The sequence below is a fragment of the Platichthys flesus genome, chromosome 2 (assembly GCF_949316205.1).
Source record: "Platichthys flesus chromosome 2, fPlaFle2.1, whole genome shotgun sequence".
Lineage (NCBI taxonomy): Eukaryota > Metazoa > Chordata > Actinopteri > Pleuronectiformes > Pleuronectidae > Platichthys > Platichthys flesus.
In genome coordinates, this window is record NC_084946.1 from 26149104 (window position 1) to 26169865 (window position 20762).

Genomic DNA, 20762 nt, shown 5'->3' on the forward strand with positions numbered 1-20762 from the left:
TTCTCAACTCCACAGCCGGCACGACGACCTCGTCACATTCATGAGATGAACTGAGACAGAGACTTGGAAGTGAACTCTGGTTCATGCACTGAAGTTTAATACAACAAATCTCTGTAAAAAAAACACAAATGATTTTTAAGTTAAAACTAGTCATTTAGAGTCACTTTCGAAACACAGACAGCTCCCAGACCAACAAACCGAACGTTCAGAACGAAAAAGTACTTTTTACACGACAGGAAGACGGAGCACTGGAAGACGTGTGCGACAGTCTGTCCATCTTAGTCCTTTACAGTAAGTGAGCTACTTGAGCTGCGGCAGGTGGGCGGAGGTTACAGGAGCAGGTCCCCTGGGTCCATCGGCTACATCCCGTTAAAGCCTCCTCTCTGCCCCCCTCTGTACCTGCTGCTGCCCTGAGCTGCGGGGTTGTAGTAAACCCCCAGCAGTGAAGGGGGAGTGGGAGCCGGAGGGGGAGCCTGAGGGAAGCCCCAGACCACGCCCCCAGGCCAGGTGGGTGGTGGCCCTAAGAGGCCGATGGTCCTCCCCTGGGCAGAGCGGGGCCTCAGCGTTGGCCCCGTGGAGAAGTGCTGGCTGGGGATTGGAGGCAGGAAGCGGGGGGGCAGGGCGCTCCACTGCTGCCGCCGGCTGTGGGCCAGTGGTTGTGGGTTCAACGTACTCAGCTGCAGAAAGTGTTGCTGCTCCTGGATCTGTTGCAGTAGAGCAGGATGCGAGTTGTCCTCCTGGCCAGTCACCATGGTCACACTTCCGGATACCTCAGTGTCACTGGCTGTGCTGATTCCAGGAAGTGCTCCCTCTGCACTGATTGGCTGCTCCTGGCCTGAGAGCACGTCTCTGCAGAGAGAAACATGAAGTTCAGCAAAGAGACAAACTCTTTTGAGATCCTCCGACTCTGCACAACGTGAATTTAACTAAACCAGCTTCACTTTACTTTTATATTGTAAACTGTTTATGTTCAAAACACTTGATGTGGTCGTGGTAACACAACAGTCAAATCTTTTCCACCAAAAGTTTGTTGTTGTATATTCTGAGTCTCTAGATGAGACATCGCTTGTTGACATCACAACTTACAATGTGTAATGCATCGTTAACCATCTGAAAGTGGACGTCCCGTAAACGGTTATTGAAGTTATTGTTTTTCGAGATCCTGATAAATCGATATGCTTGTAAGAAAAGTTCCCATATTCAGAAATCTATTGTTTTGTGTTGAATTTGATTTAAAAAACATGTTCATTGATTTTGGTATTAAATTTATAACACAATATCAGTACTTCTTTGGTTTATTATGGTTTATTGACTCCCTGCCTTTCAGCAGAGGTTGTACAGAGTTTAGTGATATTAAGCATTTGAAGATTCCCCAAGAAATGACATCACACTCACCAAAGGTTCAAACTAACACCTGAAGTCTGATGGTTCCACAAAGTTGTCGTACGTTGTTGCTCCCACACTAGTTTGAACTATGTTGGTTTAAACCACCAACTGAGTAGTAAACAGATGTAAACGTACGAACCTTGATCTGTCGCCCTCCACAGGACAGGAGAAGGTACTGGAGGCGGCAGCACCATGTTGAGCTGCTTTGGGAAAGGCTGGTTCAGCTCGTTGATCTGCTGGTTCTCTCTCTGCGCTGGTTGGGTCGGTCTGACCGTTTGGTCCTGTCACGGCAGCTGCGTTATTATTGGATGAAGAGGTTGAAGCGTCACCGATCCTGGGATCCACCTTTACTCCCAACAATCCTCCTCCTCCTCCTCCTCCCAGAGCACTTCCCCTCCTCTGTCCCTCTGTGGGAGGCTCCCCTCTGTCCTGCCTCCTCTCCGGCTGTAGGGTGGAGTGAGTGTCTGCCCCAGTGTTCCTGCCTGCAGTGAACTGGACGGACTCAATGACACCTCCTTGACCAACAGGAGGAGTGGCCTGACCGCTGCCTCTGTGGAGAGAATTGGAAAGGACTCTCTCCTGGCATTCCAGCCGCTGCTGCTGCAGCTGCGCCTGACGCTCGGCCCGCAGCTGAGAGATGGCCTGACTCAGAACCTCAAAGTCTGTGTCCGAAGGCAGAGGCCCGCCATCTTTAAAGGAGGCGTCTGGGACGAGCTGGTCGGTGAGATGATGGAGCGCGTTGAGGCCGGAGCTCGGCTGCTGCGTGAGATGTATGGGTGGCTCGCTGGAGGACAGGGGGGGAATGTGCTCAGGGATGATAGAGGCTGAGCGTTCAGAGCCCGACACAGAGTCACCGGGACTCAGCTGCCAGCCGGGACCTGAGGACGGAGGAGAGCAGTCAGAGAAGCAGCAAGATACAGGAGAGCAACGGGGGAGGAGAGAAACCGGAACAGATGTAGAGAAAGTAGGATGAGAGAGAGGAGAAGAGACAGTGGCAGTCTTTGGGGAGAGATGGCAGACACGGGGGAAAGAGACAGCAGACAGAAGAGAGGGAAACGGGAGAGGTGGGGGTGAGTTACTGAATAAAGGAGAAGGAGACAGTGGAAGTGGGGGACAGTAGAACGAGGGGAGAGAAAGCAGAATGGCGGCGTTTGACAGGTTGTAAAATGGGTGGAATTAAAGGAGTGAATATCTGGCTCTGCTGTGTGATGATGTATTAGCACAGCGATGGAATGGCAGCCTGTCAGTCATCAGCACACGTCACTCCACCTGTTCAATGTGTTGCTGTGAAACATCGATCACAGACAGCACATTCTACCCACTTTGATGAATCCTATCATTTTCCTGTAACACAACACAAGGTGGACCACTTGAGTCCAAAGTAATGTCTCTGGTGTGGGACCTCCATGCTCCTCCATGTGCATATGAGGATGGTCTCACAATCTCATTCTGGGCTTCACCTGCAACGGCTCAAGTCTGAACTATTCTGAACAAATCGAATGTTTGAGAAAGTTGCTAGAAAGCGAGAGGTCTTACTGAAAAGTAGCTGGAGGAGCCTTAGGGAAATGAGACCGGACCGAAAAGATGACAGAATGCTGTGTCACAAAAAAGTCAGGTCAGTTTTCTTTGTTTATTCAGCAAAGTGAACAAATAGTCAGAAAATAATTTGATAAAATGATTTAGAAACCCATAATTCTTAGTCATTTTCATCCCTGTTCCTTCTAAACTGAAATCTTCCGAAAAATTCTCCTCTCAGAGTTAAACTGTATACAGCTATCGAACCGATAAGTCTCATCACATGATTGCTGACATGTATTCACAGGGTCAAGATACAGATTATGTTAAATCTACTATTGCATTCGCTTTTCATGTGATTGAAAAATATAAAAAAAAGTCTGAAAAATAATTGACAACTACAAAACAGTTGATAATTCACATACAACATATAAATAAAAGCTCTCAAATGACTTTCCAGTCTGTGAAGCAGTCAGTGTTCCTCCTCTTTCTCTCCCTTTGTGTGTTCTCCCCCCCCATACCCTCTCCTGGATTTTGCCAAGGTGAGTCATATCTCCTATCAGGTGGATGGAGTGATGAAGGTTCAGTGGGGGGGAACAGAGGGGTGGTGCCTAGCGATCTTGGCAGAGAGTTGAACAACAGTTTGAGGGGTGTCTGACATGGGGAGAGCTGCAAGAATGCAGATCTGGGTCCCGTCCTGGGACTGGACTTCGCACCAAGGTCCTTCAGGGTGGTTGTAGCACGTCACTCCACAGGCCACCCTCCACTGATGAGAGCGGTGGCGAGCAGAACTAGCAAAGGCAACAGTGCTGGTGGCCCTGAGCTCCCGATACCGCTCCCCAAGATGATGGTAAGGCTGGTGGTGCGGTACCCGGCCTGGTCTGGAATAGTAGATGTCCTTCCAAACCTTGGGGTCTAGAAGTTGCCTGTCCCTGAATTTCTGATATTGGCGGTTATACAGCTGCAAGCGAGTGAAGTGTTGAGGAGCCAGGGGCTGAGCAGAGTAGGACTCGGATTCATCAAGTAATCGGATCAGTTTAGAGTAGTTGTCAGTTTGTCCATTGAGCCCCACATGTTCCTGTCTTACAGGTCTATGAAGGCCTTGTTCTGGGCTGGGATCCACTGAGCTGTAGCCGTGTTCCTCTCCCTGTTGTCCCTTGGTACTATTGGCCAGGGGACTGGTAAGCAGTGGGGGGGTGAGGCAGCTGCAGGAAGAGTCTTGGTTGCTTGCAGGGGGAGGTTGGTCTCTTTCCCTGGTGCCGGTCTAGGGGCAAGGCAGCAAATTAGTGACCTGGACAAACCTCAAACCCAGCTGGGCGTCTGCAGGCTGTTTGATTAGAACCCAGACTTAAGTCCTAGATCATTGTCCCTATTAATTATTTCTCGTATCATCACAAAAATCTAAGACTAAGGATGATGGTGATCACAATTTTAATTTTCTCTACAAATAGATGAGTCCATCTCTGACTGGGTCTGATTAACAGAATGGTATCGAGAAGGCAAGCCTGACTTGACTCCTAAGCCCCATAAGGGTTTTTGATAAAACATCATCTGGAATGAAGTAAATTTAAGTTGACTTACCAACTCTCTTAAACCAAGGGGCATCAAGTTATGTAATTCAACACATGGGTTGCTGCTGTTGTTGGTTGCCATTATCTTCTGGCTTACCGTTGTGAGAAGGGAGCACAGATCAACACTGCATTCTGCCCCACGAGACAACACACAGGGAGAGAGAGAGAGGGAGAGAAGGGAATTGACTGCTTTGATCCAGATACTGAGGCCACACTTCAGAGCTGATCGTTGCATGTGTGTGATGACTTGTTTGTTCGTGACCTAAAGAAAACAGTTGTTGTCCATCAATTCTTCAATATGTCAGATATGCAAATCTATGCCCAATAAGAGAGGGAATAGAGTTATTATGGGAGGAGCCAGTGTCCAGGTTCAGCCTTTCCATCAGTCACCAGCACAGTCTAGGAGAGGAGACCTCAAACAAACCAGCTTCACTGTGTTATTAGTTTGGTTTAATCTGGTGTTTAGAGAAACTTGGACGTGCTCAGCCTCGCTCCCCCTGCTACAAAGCGTACAGCCTTTACAACCCAGCCAGCTGCTAGACAGGAAGTAGCATGGTAGTCCATGTAACTCAAGACATGGACATGGGGATTCAGAGCCCAGATTGACACTTGTGTTAGATGGAGTCCATCACAACCAGTTCAAATTGAACCCAAACATGTACCTCACTGATGGTTTGAACAGTAACCTGCTGGGGTTCTCTCAAGGACACCAGTAGAGCAAGCTGGTTTGAAACCTGATAAAAACAGGGGTCCTTAATTAGTGTGACTGGTAAGAATTGGTGAGAATTGGAGCTACTGTTACTAAAGCTGCTTTTAAAATCTCTGGAGGACGTTCATGAGTGGACACAAATATCCGAGTGAGAGCCTCTGTGAACTTTCTCCACCTGGCCTCATAATATAAAGTCCATAGAAACTCAGGAGAATTCGGTGTGTGACCACAGCAGGTGGTGCCCCCCCCCCCCCCGCTGGAATCACTGCAGGCTTCAAACTCGCGACAAATGCAAAAATGTAAAACAAACAAATATCTCCTGGTGAGAAAAGCGGTATCATACAGCTAATGCAACTCAAATCAGAGCCACGGGGTAAGATCCAAACAAGACAGTGAAGGAAAGAGTAAAGTAGTAGGATTACGTTTGTCATTACAATCGTGACAGGATAAAGCACAAGTACCAGCCTTGATACGACTTAAGATCACCAGGACCATCCAGGCAAAACTGACACATGACCTGTGCTTGCAAGGAGTGTAACACACCCAAATACTCAAACCCAGCCAGGTCCAACAAGAAATTGTAGTCAGACGAATCAAAGAGTTTCCCCCCCACAGCACCAACGATGTCCAGTTTAATTGAGACACACACAAAACCCAGTCTCCACATCAAGTGCAAGGGAAACCAGAAACAAGAAGCTCTGGTTGACTGAATAAATGATTTTCTCCAAAAAGCAAGAGAAGAAGATGGAACCTTCCTCAGATGAACCTGAGGTACCGTGGCCATGGGAAAACACAGTAACACATTTTGTAAAGTATTGACGTTGCAGGCAATACAGAAAATAGGATACAACCACACAGACACACTATCAACACTAGGATGAAGACACACTTCAGATATGGCGTCAGGGCTCGTGTTCAGCCACGACTCGAGAGAAACTATCACAACAAAGACGGTCGCTGACTTTTACTGCTCCTACAACACGTCTCTCCCCCTGAACCTTGACTAGTGGCTCATCAGGGAATGTTTTGAGCTACTATCAGTGTTGTGTGCATTCTAACAAATGACCCAAATAAAATACATCTTCCACAATGCATTTCACGCCCCTAACGCAATGCATTATGGTCTGGAACGACCTGCATATTCAGTGTGTGTGTTTTAAGAGGAGAAATGCTGACCCAGGTAAATACAGGTGGAGGAAAACCTTGTCTAATGGATTCAGTACCACGCTAAGAAGAGGGGGAGCTAATTTGTAAGAACATTTTTAACAAAAGTCTTCCTGTTTATCTAATAGTGACGTAATTTCTTCTGACATAGGTTCCACCTTTGTGTTGTCAACCCCAGTGACAGTTGGAGTAGGAGAGGAGATGTAATCCTTGTGGAGTATTTCTCAATGTACTGTAAGCATCCTGTATCCTGATCTCTCTATCTACATTAACCCGTGCTTTTACTCCCAGTTTGTCCGTTAGAAATCAATCAGAAATAAACTCTTTGTTTTCTTTGTGTCGTAAAGAAGAGAATTTGGTTTTCATTTGCAAAAGCCACCGTCTGCAAGAGGTAGGGTGTTTGACTGCCACTGCAGGCAGACATTTAAATAGACATTTGAATATGTTTTCCCATCTCATTCAAACTACACAACTGACCTTTGTTCGCCAGCAGAACGTCCTTGGCTGGTTGCTTGTCCTTCATGTCATGGCAGCCGACCAGCCTGGTGAAGTTGTGCAGAAGCTCTTCGATCCCGGCCACGATGACGCCTTGACTGGAGTAGGCAGGCAGCTTCTCGTGACAATGCTCTGGGTCGAGGAAACAAAGACATTCAGATGAGGATCAAACCAGGAAGCCACTGAGTCTGTGTTGTGTTGTCAGTGCTGGAACGTACCGGTCAGGAAGATTGTGTGTCGGTACTGTGTGTAGCGGGCCTGGAGCTCGATAAGACAGTCCAGGTCGGGTGACTGATGGTTCATCATGTCGCAGTGATGATATGGGAGGAACTCAACAATTTGCCGCTTCTGATAGGCTGAGAGTAGGTCCAGGACATTGGCTGCCTCTCGACTGAACCTTACAACCAAACAAACACACACAAACACACATTAAAAGACCAACTTTCCTCTGTGAATTACAAACTACAGAATGAAACATATACTAGGTGAGCTGTTCTTATTCTAATGGCTGATAAACAGGAAACTCTACAGGTGCCAGGGGATCGTCACGAGGTGGCATTAGGGTCGGTCCAGTGTCTTTTCAAACCAGATTGATATTCAGGCAAATACAGAACAAGACCAGTTAACAGAGATCCTAAAAACATTGTTCCACTTAAACAAAAACCTGAGCAAGAAACAAGAACATGGCTGTGAATGCATTTGTTTATTCATCTGTCTGTTGTGTTACTGTGTCGACGTCATCTTGTGTGGACACAGTGTCAGTACCTGGCTTGCTCTTTCAGTTTCTTGTGGGTTTTGCAGTGAACTTTCCACTTCCAGACACTCTCCAGAGAGCCGTGCTGCTCCAGGAGCAGCAGCAGCTCAGCCAGCCGACCTGCAGATCAACATCTCATCAACCAACAAATCCTTAAGACATAAATCCACTGCCACTAATGCATTCGACTAATAATCGACAAAAATATTGATCAATGTTTTTGCAAAATATTAGGTAATTTCTAGCAATAATAAAAACGTGTCAAGACTAATTGGCGAAAATACTAAAATAAAAAGAAGATTTATATTAAATCACCTTAAAGAAACATTTAGCTCCTGTCATTGAATCTAAAGCGCTGACGTACCATGACTGATGAAGTCAGGATTGAGGATCATCTCATCTGAAACAATGGATCCTCCCGAAACAAAGAGCTCGTTGTAGCTGTTGTTCCTGATGTCGTCGAGTGTATCGATCCCCACGAACACAACCGAGGGCCGACGCTTCAGAGAAACCAGGTTTGGGATCTGATGGGTGCACAAACACACACACATCCTGATTACAACCAACATGGAGGCTGCCCGCTGTCATCAGCTCATTACAACCCTGGTCCGGACCATTAGGTGTAAAATCGCCCAACAGAGCAAATAACCTGACGTTACAGTGTCAAGTCAGAGGAACGTTAACAAACAACAAACAACAAACAACAGAAACCACTCTCGACCTGCGGTTTCAGAACTGAGCAGCTAATCTGCAGAGTTCTCCAGGTTAACAACGCAGGGAGACAGAAGCTGAACATACTCATCAGTTGGAACTTCTTTTCATACAAGATCTGGATCTGTTAACTGCCTCCGACATTCAGGAAGGAGCAGAACAGAACCAGTTGTTACACTCATCCGTCAGAGGCACCTTGTGTATGTGTCCAGCGATGTCTTTGTTCTGGATGATGACCAGCAGTCGGTTGTCGGGGTTTTCATGATTCAGAAAGGTCACAGGACTCTGCTCCGTGTTTCCCTGCTTCAACATGTGTTCCTGTAAAATAACAGACAAACATACTAAACCATAAATACATATTCACAAAAATATAGTAAATCATCAAAGGACTTGAGCAAAGAAAAGCTAGATATTGATTACTGTAGTAATTATACTAGTTACCCTGATGTCTTCTAGGAGCGGGTCCCTCTCCTCTGTGCTGTGGAGGTAGAACTGCAGCGTCTTCTTTTTGACATCTTTGATGATCTTCACCAGACTGCTGAACACCTCCGGCTGCAGCTGGTTGATCAGGTTGCTCAGCACTGTGGTCGGGGGAGCGAAGGTGGTAACAGAGGCCGAGCTGGAGACCGGCTCGGCAGGAGGTGGAGGTTCGAGGGAGGGCCGAGAAACACTGCTGGACCCCGGGGGGGTCAAGTTAGAGTTCAACCCTGTATCACTTCTCCCAGCTTCTACATCAGTGGCTCGATGTATGATCCTGAAGTTTCTGTCTTGTGTTAGTCTGATATCTTGAGCTCCAGTTCTGTGGATCTCTGAAGTGGGACTTTGCTGTGGTTTCCAGTGGGACTGGGACAACTTGTCTGAGGGAGCATGGCAGTCGCTGGTGTCGGTAGACTTGTAAACGGAACCAGAGGCAGAGGTAGGAGTTGATAAAGTGGCATTAGAAGTTGTAGAATTCCTGCTGGTTGTTGCATCAGGAAACTGTCTGGTTGCAACTGGCTGCCACACTTCACCTCCTCTGGGGAGTGCAGGAGTCTGAGTGACTGACGAGCCGGGACGAGCAGCGCTCAGTTCACCTCCGGGAGCCGAAGACTCATCATCGCTGCCTGATTTTGTATTACCTGCTCGGATGCTGGCCACAAAAGAGCTCACACTGCTCGCCAACATGTCACTGTTAGTCCGGCTGGTGTCGGCGTCGTGGCTCCGCCTGCTGCCACCTAACTCCACCAACATGCTGTTAATGCCGTCCTTCAGAGAGCTCACGTAGTCGTTCACAGGGAGACAGGGGTTGTAGAAAGACACATACTCTGAAAACTGAGACGTCAACGTTTTTGGGGGTTTGTCTAGAGGTGCAGTGGTTTCTGTGTTGGAGGTGGAGTGAGGGGACTGTGGGAAGATGTAGTGAATGCTCTCCTCCTGCAGGAGGAGCTGCATCTCGGAGGAGAAGTTGCCAAGATGTTTGTCCACGATGCTGTCAATATCTCTGAGAGGTCGTGTAGGAGGTGAGGACACGGACGGAGAAGAGCCACCAACCTTTTCCTTCACTTCTCCCTTTTGTTTCTTTTCACCCACCTCCTCCCCACCTCGTTTACACTCTGGGGATTTCTCTTCCCTTCGTTTTTGCACTTTTTCAACTGGTTGACTTTCTTTCTCCTCAACTGGAGTCACTGCACCTCCCTCCGCCATCTCCTGCAGTTCCCCATCTGCATACTCCTTCACAGAGAGTGGTGACGAGGGGCTTGTCCTCCTCTCTGGAGCTGGAGGAACAGATGGCTCTTCATTCTTCTCTCGTCCGTCCCTGGAAATACCTGCAGGAAAGAAGCCTAACTTCAATAATGTGTTTATAAGCAAAGGATAAAAAACTAAATTGGTGCACTCTCATCTTTTGTTTGCGCAAACATTACGATGACATTTTCAAATTGTGTCTAAAATTCAAGAAGTAGACACCGAACTCCAGTCGGCTGACATTACCTTTAAACTCTCTGGAGGCTGTGGGGGCGAGTCCCTCCTCATTAGCACCAGTAAAGCCCTTGTTAGGTGGGATGTGCTCCATCGGCTCTGGGGACCGGCCCCAGGACAGGGAGGGGGAGGGGGAGGGGGACATACGGTGGCAAGTAGACTGTTGAGGCTGAAGAGATGGGCATCGATAGGGAGAAGTGGGGGGGCTGAGCTCCGGGGAGGGGCATTGAGACGGCGATAGAGGGGGACTGGGCTCTGGAGACGGGCATTGGGAAGGTGAAAGGGGGGGGCTGGGGTCAGGTGATGGGCACTGAGAGGGGAAGGGAGGAGGGCTGGGCTCGGGGGACGGGGGGGACGGGGCGGGGGTCTTCCCGGGAGGTTTGGTCGTCGTGCTGACGCTGGTTGCTGTGGCGAGGTGCTGGAAGCGAGGATCCGTTGGGATGTTTCTGTCTCTCTGGGAGTAACGATCTGAACTCAGACCTGCACACAGTCAAGAGCTCATTTGAACTTTCATAAACATCATTAATTATGGTAGAACGATCTTGACACAGTAATATTCACCTAACATTTAAAAAGCTACAGTTAAATAGGGATCTGATATTTGTTGCCATTTTCCTGAGTACTGGGCAGAGTAAAAAATACTTGAACTAAACTGGGAACAGGGAGACGGAACATATGTCAAACACACAAATCTCCGACTGACCTGTTATGGGGATGAGGACCCATGGGATCAGCCCCTCGTCTTCGTCACCTTCGTTTACTCCTGCTCCCCTCCCCAGGCCTCGTCGGTTCATCTCCCCGCTGTGCGAGCTCGGGCTGAATCCCTCCAGACTGCTGACGCTGCCTGCAGTCTGCTCCTGCACACACACAGACACACACAGACACACACACACACACACACACACACACTTTGTTAGCTGAGATCTGCCGTGATCATATGATACAATCTGTTTGGAACAAAAGCAACAAGAAACTTTAGTCTAAAGAACTTATTTCATCTAAAAAGGTTCCTTCAGATTGTTGAATGCCAGAGGATCCAACGCGGTCTGAGGACCTGGGAAGATCCAGCAAATCAGACTCCAGACGTGTGAAATCAAGAGCTACAGCATTCAGCAATGAACTGGAACGACAGGTTGAATCTCCCAACGTGCTGGAGATTCAACCTGTGATGCTGTTGATCATGATTGACTGCTTTGCAGGTGCAGTCCCAAACGCTACCCCATCAACAGGGAATCTACAGAACCCTAATGATATCCTGGTCCCTGAGGCGGAAACACGCAGAGCTCCTTCCACCGTTTCGGGGGAACCGGGTTGACATTAAGTTTGTCTCTTACCTCCAGCTCTTCCTGCTTCCTCAGGTCGATGTCACAGTTGGTGGGCAGGCCCAGCTTAGTGGCCAGCCTATCAAACGGAGAGGATTCCCTCTGCTCCTCCTCCTGACTGACCAGGCCCCTGGCAGACTGTTTGAGGCCTGTCGGTGAGCAAAGAAACGTTTGATTTAAGAGACTAACATTTGTTTTTCATAGAACATGATGTTGTCATCACCATAACAAATTATTTCATGATGTCCTTCAAGCTCTTTCAGGTTATTCATTGAGACATGAGCAAATGAAACAGGATGTGAACGTTTAACTGCTACTGAAAAAGAAAAGGCTTCTCAACATCCAGTCACCTGTCAGCAGCATGACAAGTTGGGCAGCAAGCTCAGATCCATCTTCTCTCAGATCAACGTCTCTCAAACCCACTGAGCCAATCACAGATGTCAGAGAGTCATCAGAGGCCGGCGCCTGGCTTCCATCGACTTGGAGCCAAGAGCCGAAAGAAAGAAAACAAACATAAGAACAAACAATCCATGAGCTGTGGTCAGTCAGAGTCGGTAATCATTTAAAACAGGTTTCACACATTATAATAATAAATAATAACACTTCTATTATGTTTTCAGCTCTTGAGCTGCGACACACTTTCATATTCCTCTTTCCTTCACTTTAAGTGGATTGAGTCACTTGTGGTCAGATTTAGGGGAACAATCATTTCTGATTTAATATTGACCTTTATTTTGATCTATTATGCATTAATATATTTAATATTGAGGGTAGACCTTTCAACCTTTCTGCTTCAACCTGTTTTTAGAAAAGAAGAAAAACAGAGTTTGAGTCTGAATCAGAAATAAGTACAGCTAAAGGAAATCAGCTGACTCAGAGTGATGTTTATCAGACCAGGCAGAATCCAAGGGTGTTTATATTTTTCTGTCACTCTGCATTACATCAAGTTGCCGTGGTCTGATTGGTCACAGCTCTGATAACGCCCCCTTGGAATTAGAAAATGAACAATATCCAGACCCGACTGAAAATGGGAACAGGTCTGGAAATGCTAAACTCTTGATAATTTGATCCTCATTCAACCATCAGATTCAGACTGTTGCAGTTTGGGCTTCAGTAACTTACTCAACGACTCGTACGTTACAGATAAATCTGTGAACAGGAGGATCCGGCACTGGAATCCCTAACCCTGTGATTAGAGGTCAACCAGCTCCACCTCTTCAGCCAGGGCTTCAACGTTTCCTCACCTGGAATCTTGGAATCTCCTCCAGGTTCCTGAGTAGCCTTCAGGAATTTAAGGGCCCTCGCTGCCACCTGCTGCTTCCTCCTCTTCCTCCCCGGTCTCTTCAGCGTTCCCTCTCCTCGTTCCTCCCTCTTCACCTCGTTTTCTGCGTTCCTCTTACAGGTCAAAACCAGGTCTACGAGCTGCTGCAGCTAAATGGCAAAGAACAAACACTTCAGGCCATCATAACGATAACAGGGTATTTCTAGATCATCCTCATAACATCATACTAACTAATAACGTATAACTTACATATCTAATAATGGTATACTATTTATCACCTTCTTAGTGTTGGAATGTCCGTCTGTAGAGCTGCTCGTCACCTCCTTCCCCGTCGACTCTCTCTGGCCTGCACAGCTCTTCCTGGGCCTCTCCTGCTGTGGCTCCTCGGGGCCACAGTGCGCCTCCACCACCTGCCTGGCCCGGCCCACTGACAGCAGGTAGAGGGCCGGGTTGTGCAGGTAGGAGCGCAGATAGTAGTCCATGTTCACCTTGTGGTGTTTGGGAGCGGGGAAATCCTTCTCATGCTCATCTTGGTTGGAGTCGTATTCGCCCATGGGGTACTGCCGAACCTGGAGGGTGAAGACCGAAACATCCATGAAGAAAAGGTTTTGCCAGTTCGGTCAGGAAAAACTTAACTGGCCCGAACAGAGCCAGAACCTGATCTGAGACCAGACATGTTTCTGGGGACTTTCAGGTAAATTCTCAGAGTTAAGAGCAGGTCAAACAGAGATGAGAGGGTTTCAGTTGAAAGAGTTGCTGGCTGCACCTTTCCCTCCTCCAGGCCGATGAGGTATTCTTTCGCCTGGCGCTCCACGCCGGCTGACAGCTCGGGGGCGGGGTTCGCTCGGGTCTTGACGAGGGCGTGATGCAACGCTGGGATAAACGTACTCAGACGCGGCATCAGTGTGGCAGCAGACATCGACACTGAGGCATCATGGGCAGAGGAGGCCCACCTGGATGCTATGGGAAGAAATAGGAAAATGGTTGTGAAAGCTGCACTTATCTGAATAAGTTATATTAACAGTCAAAATACAAACAAGACAATCCGCTTTATTTGCCTTTGGGCTAATATTAGCTAAACAGTTTTAAATGAGCCATTAAAACAATAGATGATGGATCACTGAATAGAAATTAATCCCACGCTCATCCGTCCCTGTGTTACTCACTGGATTTGGAGACGTCTCTTGACTCAGGAAAAACAAACAAGGCCTGAAGACACCTCTTCCAGTCCCCTTCTCGCTCTGGAAACAGAAAAACATCATAAAATAGACGTAACATGTTGTTTTATGTTAAATCCTTTTTAACCATGAGAAAGTCACATGAGATTATAATCCAACATCGACAGTTTTTGGCCAAAGATTATCCTCTACATATTTTACCATTACACCCAATCTGTCCCATCACATACCAGAAGGTGAGGTCATCTGAACACTGGAGAGCAGAAAGAGAAATCCTCGCTCGGTCAGTGGAGTCACCAGAACCTGTGCAGAGAGCAGACGACTCTTATTCAACAGCTCTTGTCTAACTTCCTTTGAGCTCCCACACTTTCTTTCCTTTAGCTTTGTTTCCCCTTCTCTTCCCTCCATCGTTGTTCTTTACCTCTCTACTGAAATAGATCGCACACAAATTATCAGCATCGCCCCCAAAAGTCCATCTCGACAGAAGATAAACAATGATCGGAAATAATGTCCAGGTAGAGGCAAGTGGAAAAATATAGAGTTAGTGAATAAAGAAGAATATTTTTAAAGGAATCTTACATTTGATCCTGCTCCTTCTCTAGAGTGTAGCTACACTTTAATGTAACTGCAACCAATGCACTCAGCTAAATGAAGTGAGGCTCAATGTGAGAGGAAGCACCACCCACCACTCTGGTCATCTCCAGCTCCTGCAGGAGTTTCGTCACGTTGGTCGTTGACCGACTTTTGTCAACCACCTCGAGAAGACTGCAGCAATGTCCGTCCTCCACAACTACAAACACACACAGACACACACACACGGTGATAAATTCAGTTTGATGTTACTAACAGTCAGACGATACAAAACTAACCATGCAAATGGGAATGAAACCTGTTTAGTATTGTCTCCCTATAAAATGAGTGCATGCAAATGTTATGTAATGCCATGTACATATATATTATCTTTAATAATAATGATCTTTAAAGAATATTTGATGTCCTATGTTGTAGTACAAGCAGTTCAACAAATTTAAATTGTAAAAAAAAATTTGCTGAAATTCTCATCACTTAAAAAAATATGTGACGTCAACACAAAATGAGAGTTTAGTGAGAACCATCAGGTTCAGTCTGGTGTGTGAGGACTCATCAGTCTGAGGGCTCGTTGGACTTCACCTTCCTGGCTGCTGCTGTAGAGGTGGTAGGAGAACAGGCTGGAGGGGAGGACCTTGGTGACCTGGACAAGTCTCATCACACAACCGATTTTCAACTTCTCTGGTCTGAAGGAGACACACGGCGAGATACACACAGGGAATCATTTTGAGATCGGAGGAGGTCTAAATATAACAGAGACACCTCCCTTTTAACACAGTACTCACAGTCTGTGGGGCAGGAAGGGCGGCGAAAAGGAGCGAAGGGAGATCTGGAAGAGAACCCGGTCGCCTTGCACCAGATCTCCGGTCCACACGGTGAACTGGGCTCGCTCTGAGAGAGAGAGAGGGGGGGAGGGAAAGGGAGGGGTCACGGTCGTTAGTAGCAGGTTCAAGGCAGGACAGTAAAGTGAAGACTTGTCATCATGTCTGATATTGGAGCTGTAGTGAATAGGAAACTGGGACCAGTGCTCACCTTTGCTCACCTCTGAAATCTGACTGTTCATCCTGTTCAAACACAACAGACAGAGAAACGGTCATTTCACAAATCTAGAGCTGAGATCAGAAGGATCAACAAAACAGAAATCTAGAGCTGAATATTCTAAGACCTCTACATTCCAGATGATAACGTTTTCAGTGACTTCCCGATCGGTCCACAGATCTCTGCATTGGCTTATCTGGTGTTCATTTTTCACATTTGAGTGTCATTAAATCTCACATGTTGGAATAACGCACGACTGTTTTCTTATATCCAGATGTGCATACCTCAGAAGGGGCGTGTCCTTTCCTTTGAACAGGAGGGAGACGACGGCATACGGACAAACCTGGCGAGGTCGCTGCCGCAGTTCATCGAACTGGTACTCGTAGAAGTAATGCTGGAATACACAACATAATGGAAAAGTTCAAAGTCATGTTTCATGTTCCTGAAGTAAAACGATAGAAATATGTGGACTCAGCATAAATGATCTAATGTCCCTAACAAGTCAACACAATCTGATTGTAGACTGTAGTGAGCGTGTGGATGTTTGTTTACCTGCGTGAATTCGAAGGCGCGGTAGGACGTGAGGGAAGTGACTTTGCTGGAGTTCTTGAAGATGTGGCTGTCGAAGCGAGGGGTTGGATCTAGAATGTTCTTCATGTTTTCATAGATACTCTTCACTTTTCCCTGAAACCAAAGTAAGAGACAATTTCATTAATTATCACAGAGTGTAACCACAAATATTTACAACGAGCAGAGCTTTAGCTCCAGCTGAGTCGTGCTGTGTCACTTATTGTTTTAATTTATTATGATTAGTAATCCAAAAGTTTGGTCTGTTATTGAGATGTTACACGTGTACACGTTCATGGTCATGTCCATGTGTTCAACATCATTGGTAACATTATGTTTCCATAAGGTAACAGACTGGTGATGACAGTAATTTACCTTCATCACTTTGAAGATGATGATCTCCCCAGTGGCTCCCGGGGTGAAGGGGTTAATCTGAAGCAGGTCAGAGTACCTGGACAGATACACTCCTGCAGACAGATGCACACACACAATAATAATAAGAACACATGAGTTTGTGTGCTTAATGTATGAGCTCTCCTTTCATGTCAGACTGAACAAGAAACAGATGGAAAGAGTGAAACGTGTGTATCTGCCCGCTCGTACCTTTACTGGGGTTTCCCAGCACTGTGATCCAGCTCTGACCCACACACAGACCGCTCTCACAGAGCTGGTGCACCTACAACAAACAAATTATAAAAACAATAACAATCAATATCATTATTAAGGATATGGCTCATCAAATAATAATCAATTCTTCAATGGATCCCAGTCGCAGTTTAACATAAATTCATCCACGTGTTTGTGTTTAGCTCATTTATAACCTCTTGTTTTCCAATTGGACAAAACAAAGCAGTGACTCAGCGTTAATCTCACCTTGTGAGCCTCAGCCAACATGAAACCGTAACTCTCCTCCAGCTCCGTGTCCGTCCTCCCGTCCATCTTCATCTCCCTCCTCCTCTCCACAAACTGAAAACACACACACACACGCATGAACAAAGCAACATTTACATTTGATCAATCCCACCTCTTATATAAAATAACATCTACAAACCATACTTGATCAAACCCCAGACTTACGAGATAGTTTAAAGCCTGAGTTTAAAGATGTCAACACTATCAGCATCCCATATTTTTACCGTATCTACATCTAACCTGAAGATACGTATCATACGAGCTCTACTCGATCATCATGACCTCCACCTCTCTGTCACAGGCCTCCAAATTATTGGAAGTACAGCTGAAAATATTAACAATCGCTTGAGGCTCCAAACTAAAAAGATTCTATGTGCATGTAATGCTGCAGTAATATCACATATTAAAGTAGTGAATGTGGAGCGTTTCCTCGAGCCCTCCACACGTCCAGCTCTCACCTCTTTCTCCGGCAGCTCGCTGTAGACCAGGCGAGGTTTGCAGTAGGTGAAGCAGCCGGCGGAGCCAGCGTCAAAGTAACTGGAGGTCAGGATGTTCACCATGTCTTCAAACTCCCTGGACTCCGTGGAGACATCTCGGAAGAGAGCTGGAAGAAACACGACAATGAGGGTCAATGAATAATCCTTAAAAAATGAATCCTCAATGTTTCTGAACTGGTATCAGAGAGGAACAAAAAGGGATTAGAACATCTCTACTTTAAAAGGTAATACAAACAAAGCCCTCGTCCGCACACAGGCAGTGTTGGACAAACTGAGCAACAGATGCATTTAGGACTAATACTGTAATGTGAGAGACAGGGCTGTATATTGATATTAGAATCCTGCAGTGCACAAGAAAACAACAAACACTAAACATGGGAAGAAAAGAAAGGAGATGTTTCAGATACAACACAGTGCCACAGACCCATCAGGCACAACCAGAGCTGACTTCAGTTTAAAAGTTAGTAAGCTAACATCTTCCAACTTCATCCCTGTGGTCTACAAACACATACAGACACATTAACCTGAGCTCATTTCCAATTTCTGACATATCAGAAACCACATTATTGGGACAATAACTGTCCCAATACAAACGGTCCTCTATGAAGCATCCAGCCCCTCTCAGGTGGGGACACACCCAAACACAGGGTTTCAGCAGCTGGGGAACAAACACAAGCAGCGATTGTTCCTCCTCAATTAAAACAGTGGCCGTGTTTGTTCCCTTATGTGGTCGAGTCTCAGGAGACCGAGGCAGCAGCTGCGGCATCGAACACCCGAGAAAGACTGTGCCACCCACAACTTTAAAATGTGTCTGTGCACAAGGTCAGGGATCTAAGATAAAAATGCTCATCTCCAACAACTTAGGAATCAGGATGAAATGGTTCCAGACTCACTGAATATCTGGATCCATTTCCAGACAGTTACTTGCCCTGATACAAACTTAAATAGCTTTAATGACCGAGATGATTCGGTTGATACTCTGCAGCATCAACCACGGCACAGAAGTCACTGCGGTTTAATCCAGCTTAATGTGTTCTGTTGTGTAAATGTGTGTCCTCAATATTTGTGTTTGTCTGAAGTGCAGTTAATCATTGAACTAAAGTCTTGAGTCTCTCAGGTTGAACTGGACATATATTCAAATATTTAACCGCACACAGCTCAACAATGAGGCTACGGTCAAAAGAACCAAGGAGGTCTCTGACAAGTAGGTTTTCACATCCGTCTACTTTGATTGTGGCTGGGTTTGATTTTTGGTTTGTTCTGTTTTAAAGTGAGATTACACAATAAACTGCAGCACCACGAAATATGGCGCGAGGATTTGAATCAGGAAAGAGCCCCAGAAGAAGCTTTTACACTTTTCTTAACATGGTGATATTGGTTTCCTGGATTTCTCAAATATTGGTTCATGGATCTTAATAAAATAAATCAGGCATGTATCAGACACACGAGTGTATGTGCCTCTGAAATTGTGCAAAAGGCCTCCTGTAGTTTGTGAATGAATTTAATGCCATATTGATAATACATAGTGCCATGAAAACACACACCCCCAAACACCCACACCCACACACACACACGTATCCACTCTCTCATGTAAACAAACCGAGGCAGCCCTCGTGCAGTGTCACACGTTCTCACATTAACAAACAGGTGAAACGCTTCTTTCGACCATGAGATCAAAATCACTTCCTCATGAAAGTCCCGGTGAAGCGGAGCAGCGACCAACACACGATAAAAACTGTTGTTTACGTCAGTTGGCCGCTAACCGCTAGCTAGCATCGTCCGAACCCGTTGGGAGTCACACTAAGCGCCGTCGTTAGGGATTAATGATGATATCTATAAGGCACCGGAGCAGAACGTACACATGATGGAAATTCAAATTGTAGAATATTTAAAGCAGATCAGGGGGAGGAAATTATGTTCAGCCGTCCGATAATGGAACTTGTCATTTGCTGTGCCACTTCGCGATCACTTCACGGAAACGAGTGAGGCGCAAATTCAAAATAAAGGAGTGAACGTTAAAGTATAAAGTCAAATTGAATGTGCGGGACTCTCGTCTGTTGTGTTGTGTGATGTGACTGAAGAGCAGGGTTAGTCTGCGGGAGGAGCTCACCTCTCTTCTCCCTGGTCTTCTTCGGTATCTGGAACTTCTTGGGCTCCATCGGCATATGCCTCTGGTGAACCCCCTGCGGAGCCGAGCTCCTCCTGTCCGTGATCCCGGCGGCAGCGGCGGCAGCACCCGGTCTGTCCGCCGCCGTCGGTGGTTCTCTGGCGGGCTGCAGCTCGATGCCCTCGCTCACCTCGCCATCTTGCAGGCTAACGTTAGCTCCGGAGTCCGCGGCGGCAGCAGACAGCCTCCGCGGCCGGGCTGCCGGCCTCCGGGCCAGGCTGTCGTCCATGCTGGGGTCCTCTCCTCCTCCGGACCGTTACTCCGTCACCGTCTCTCAGGTCGAGCCCCGGGAGCACCCCGCTGTTACCTGCGGTTCCCGCAGCAGCAGCTCAGGGACTCGAACCAACACATAACCATGTTTCCTGGAGCGGGGGTCTTCTTCTCTGATATTTACCTGCAGCTGCCGAGCGACATGTTGCTTTGCTGCCACCTGCTGGAGAAACATTTACACTCCAGTGTCAGATAGCTATTCTATTCTATTCTTATTTACTATAATCAAATCAAGTTTATTTATAAAGCATATTTAAACTTATCATATAATATAACTTTATATAATATAGTATAAAACTTGAATTAACATAACTTTAATTTAATGTTAAATTAGAAATGTCAGCTAAAATATATATAATCTATGGTTTATATATATATAATATACATAATATAATATGTAATATAATTATATTTATATTATATTATAATTATATAAAATTGTATTGGCCTTTACATTTTTAGTTATTTAATGGTCAATAAAAGGGATATATTTCACTAAAGTAAATATGATGCTAAAATATTCGGGACAAATCCGAAGTTTTGATTTAGAAAAGAGGCGGGGAAAGCCACCTCCTGATTGGTTGAACGGGCAACAGTAGAGATGGAGACGTAAGCATCTAAGTAGAAGGTTTGAAGCTCAGTCTCCAGCTCAGGTTTATCACTTGTAAAATAATAAACTC

At 46.3% G+C, this 20762-nt stretch overlaps 1 protein-coding gene across 2 annotated transcripts; it reads right to left on the reverse strand.

The window, feature by feature from the left end:
* Positions 1–70: 70 nt before the first annotated feature.
* On the reverse strand, positions 71–20172 carry tasora (transcription activation suppressor a). 2 transcript variants are annotated; one of them, XM_062408820.1, is made up of 28 exons: positions 19756–20172; positions 17607–17752; positions 17110–17202; positions 16840–16912; positions 16612–16703; positions 16222–16353; positions 15954–16063; positions 15664–15695; positions 15417–15522; positions 15214–15317; positions 14730–14833; positions 14274–14346; positions 14032–14106; positions 13632–13825; positions 13144–13434; positions 12828–13014; positions 11934–12062; positions 11596–11732; positions 10965–11118; positions 10274–10741; positions 8747–10110; positions 8501–8623; positions 7959–8118; positions 7606–7714; positions 7059–7237; positions 6823–6972; positions 1526–2264; positions 71–849 (listed from the first exon to the last, which is right to left on the reverse strand). In XM_062408820.1, exons 1-28 carry the CDS (start codon positions 20039–20041, stop codon positions 360–362), a joined length of 6300 nt encoding a protein of 2099 aa, XP_062264804.1. In that variant the 5' UTR covers positions 20042–20172; the 3' UTR covers positions 71–359. The 2 variants fall into 2 exon arrangements, with proteins under 2 accessions (XP_062264804.1, XP_062264809.1); XM_062408825.1 differs by lacking the exons at positions 71–849; positions 1526–2264 and adding exons at positions 2271–4165; positions 4483–4604.
* Positions 20173–20762: the final 590 nt, after the last annotated feature.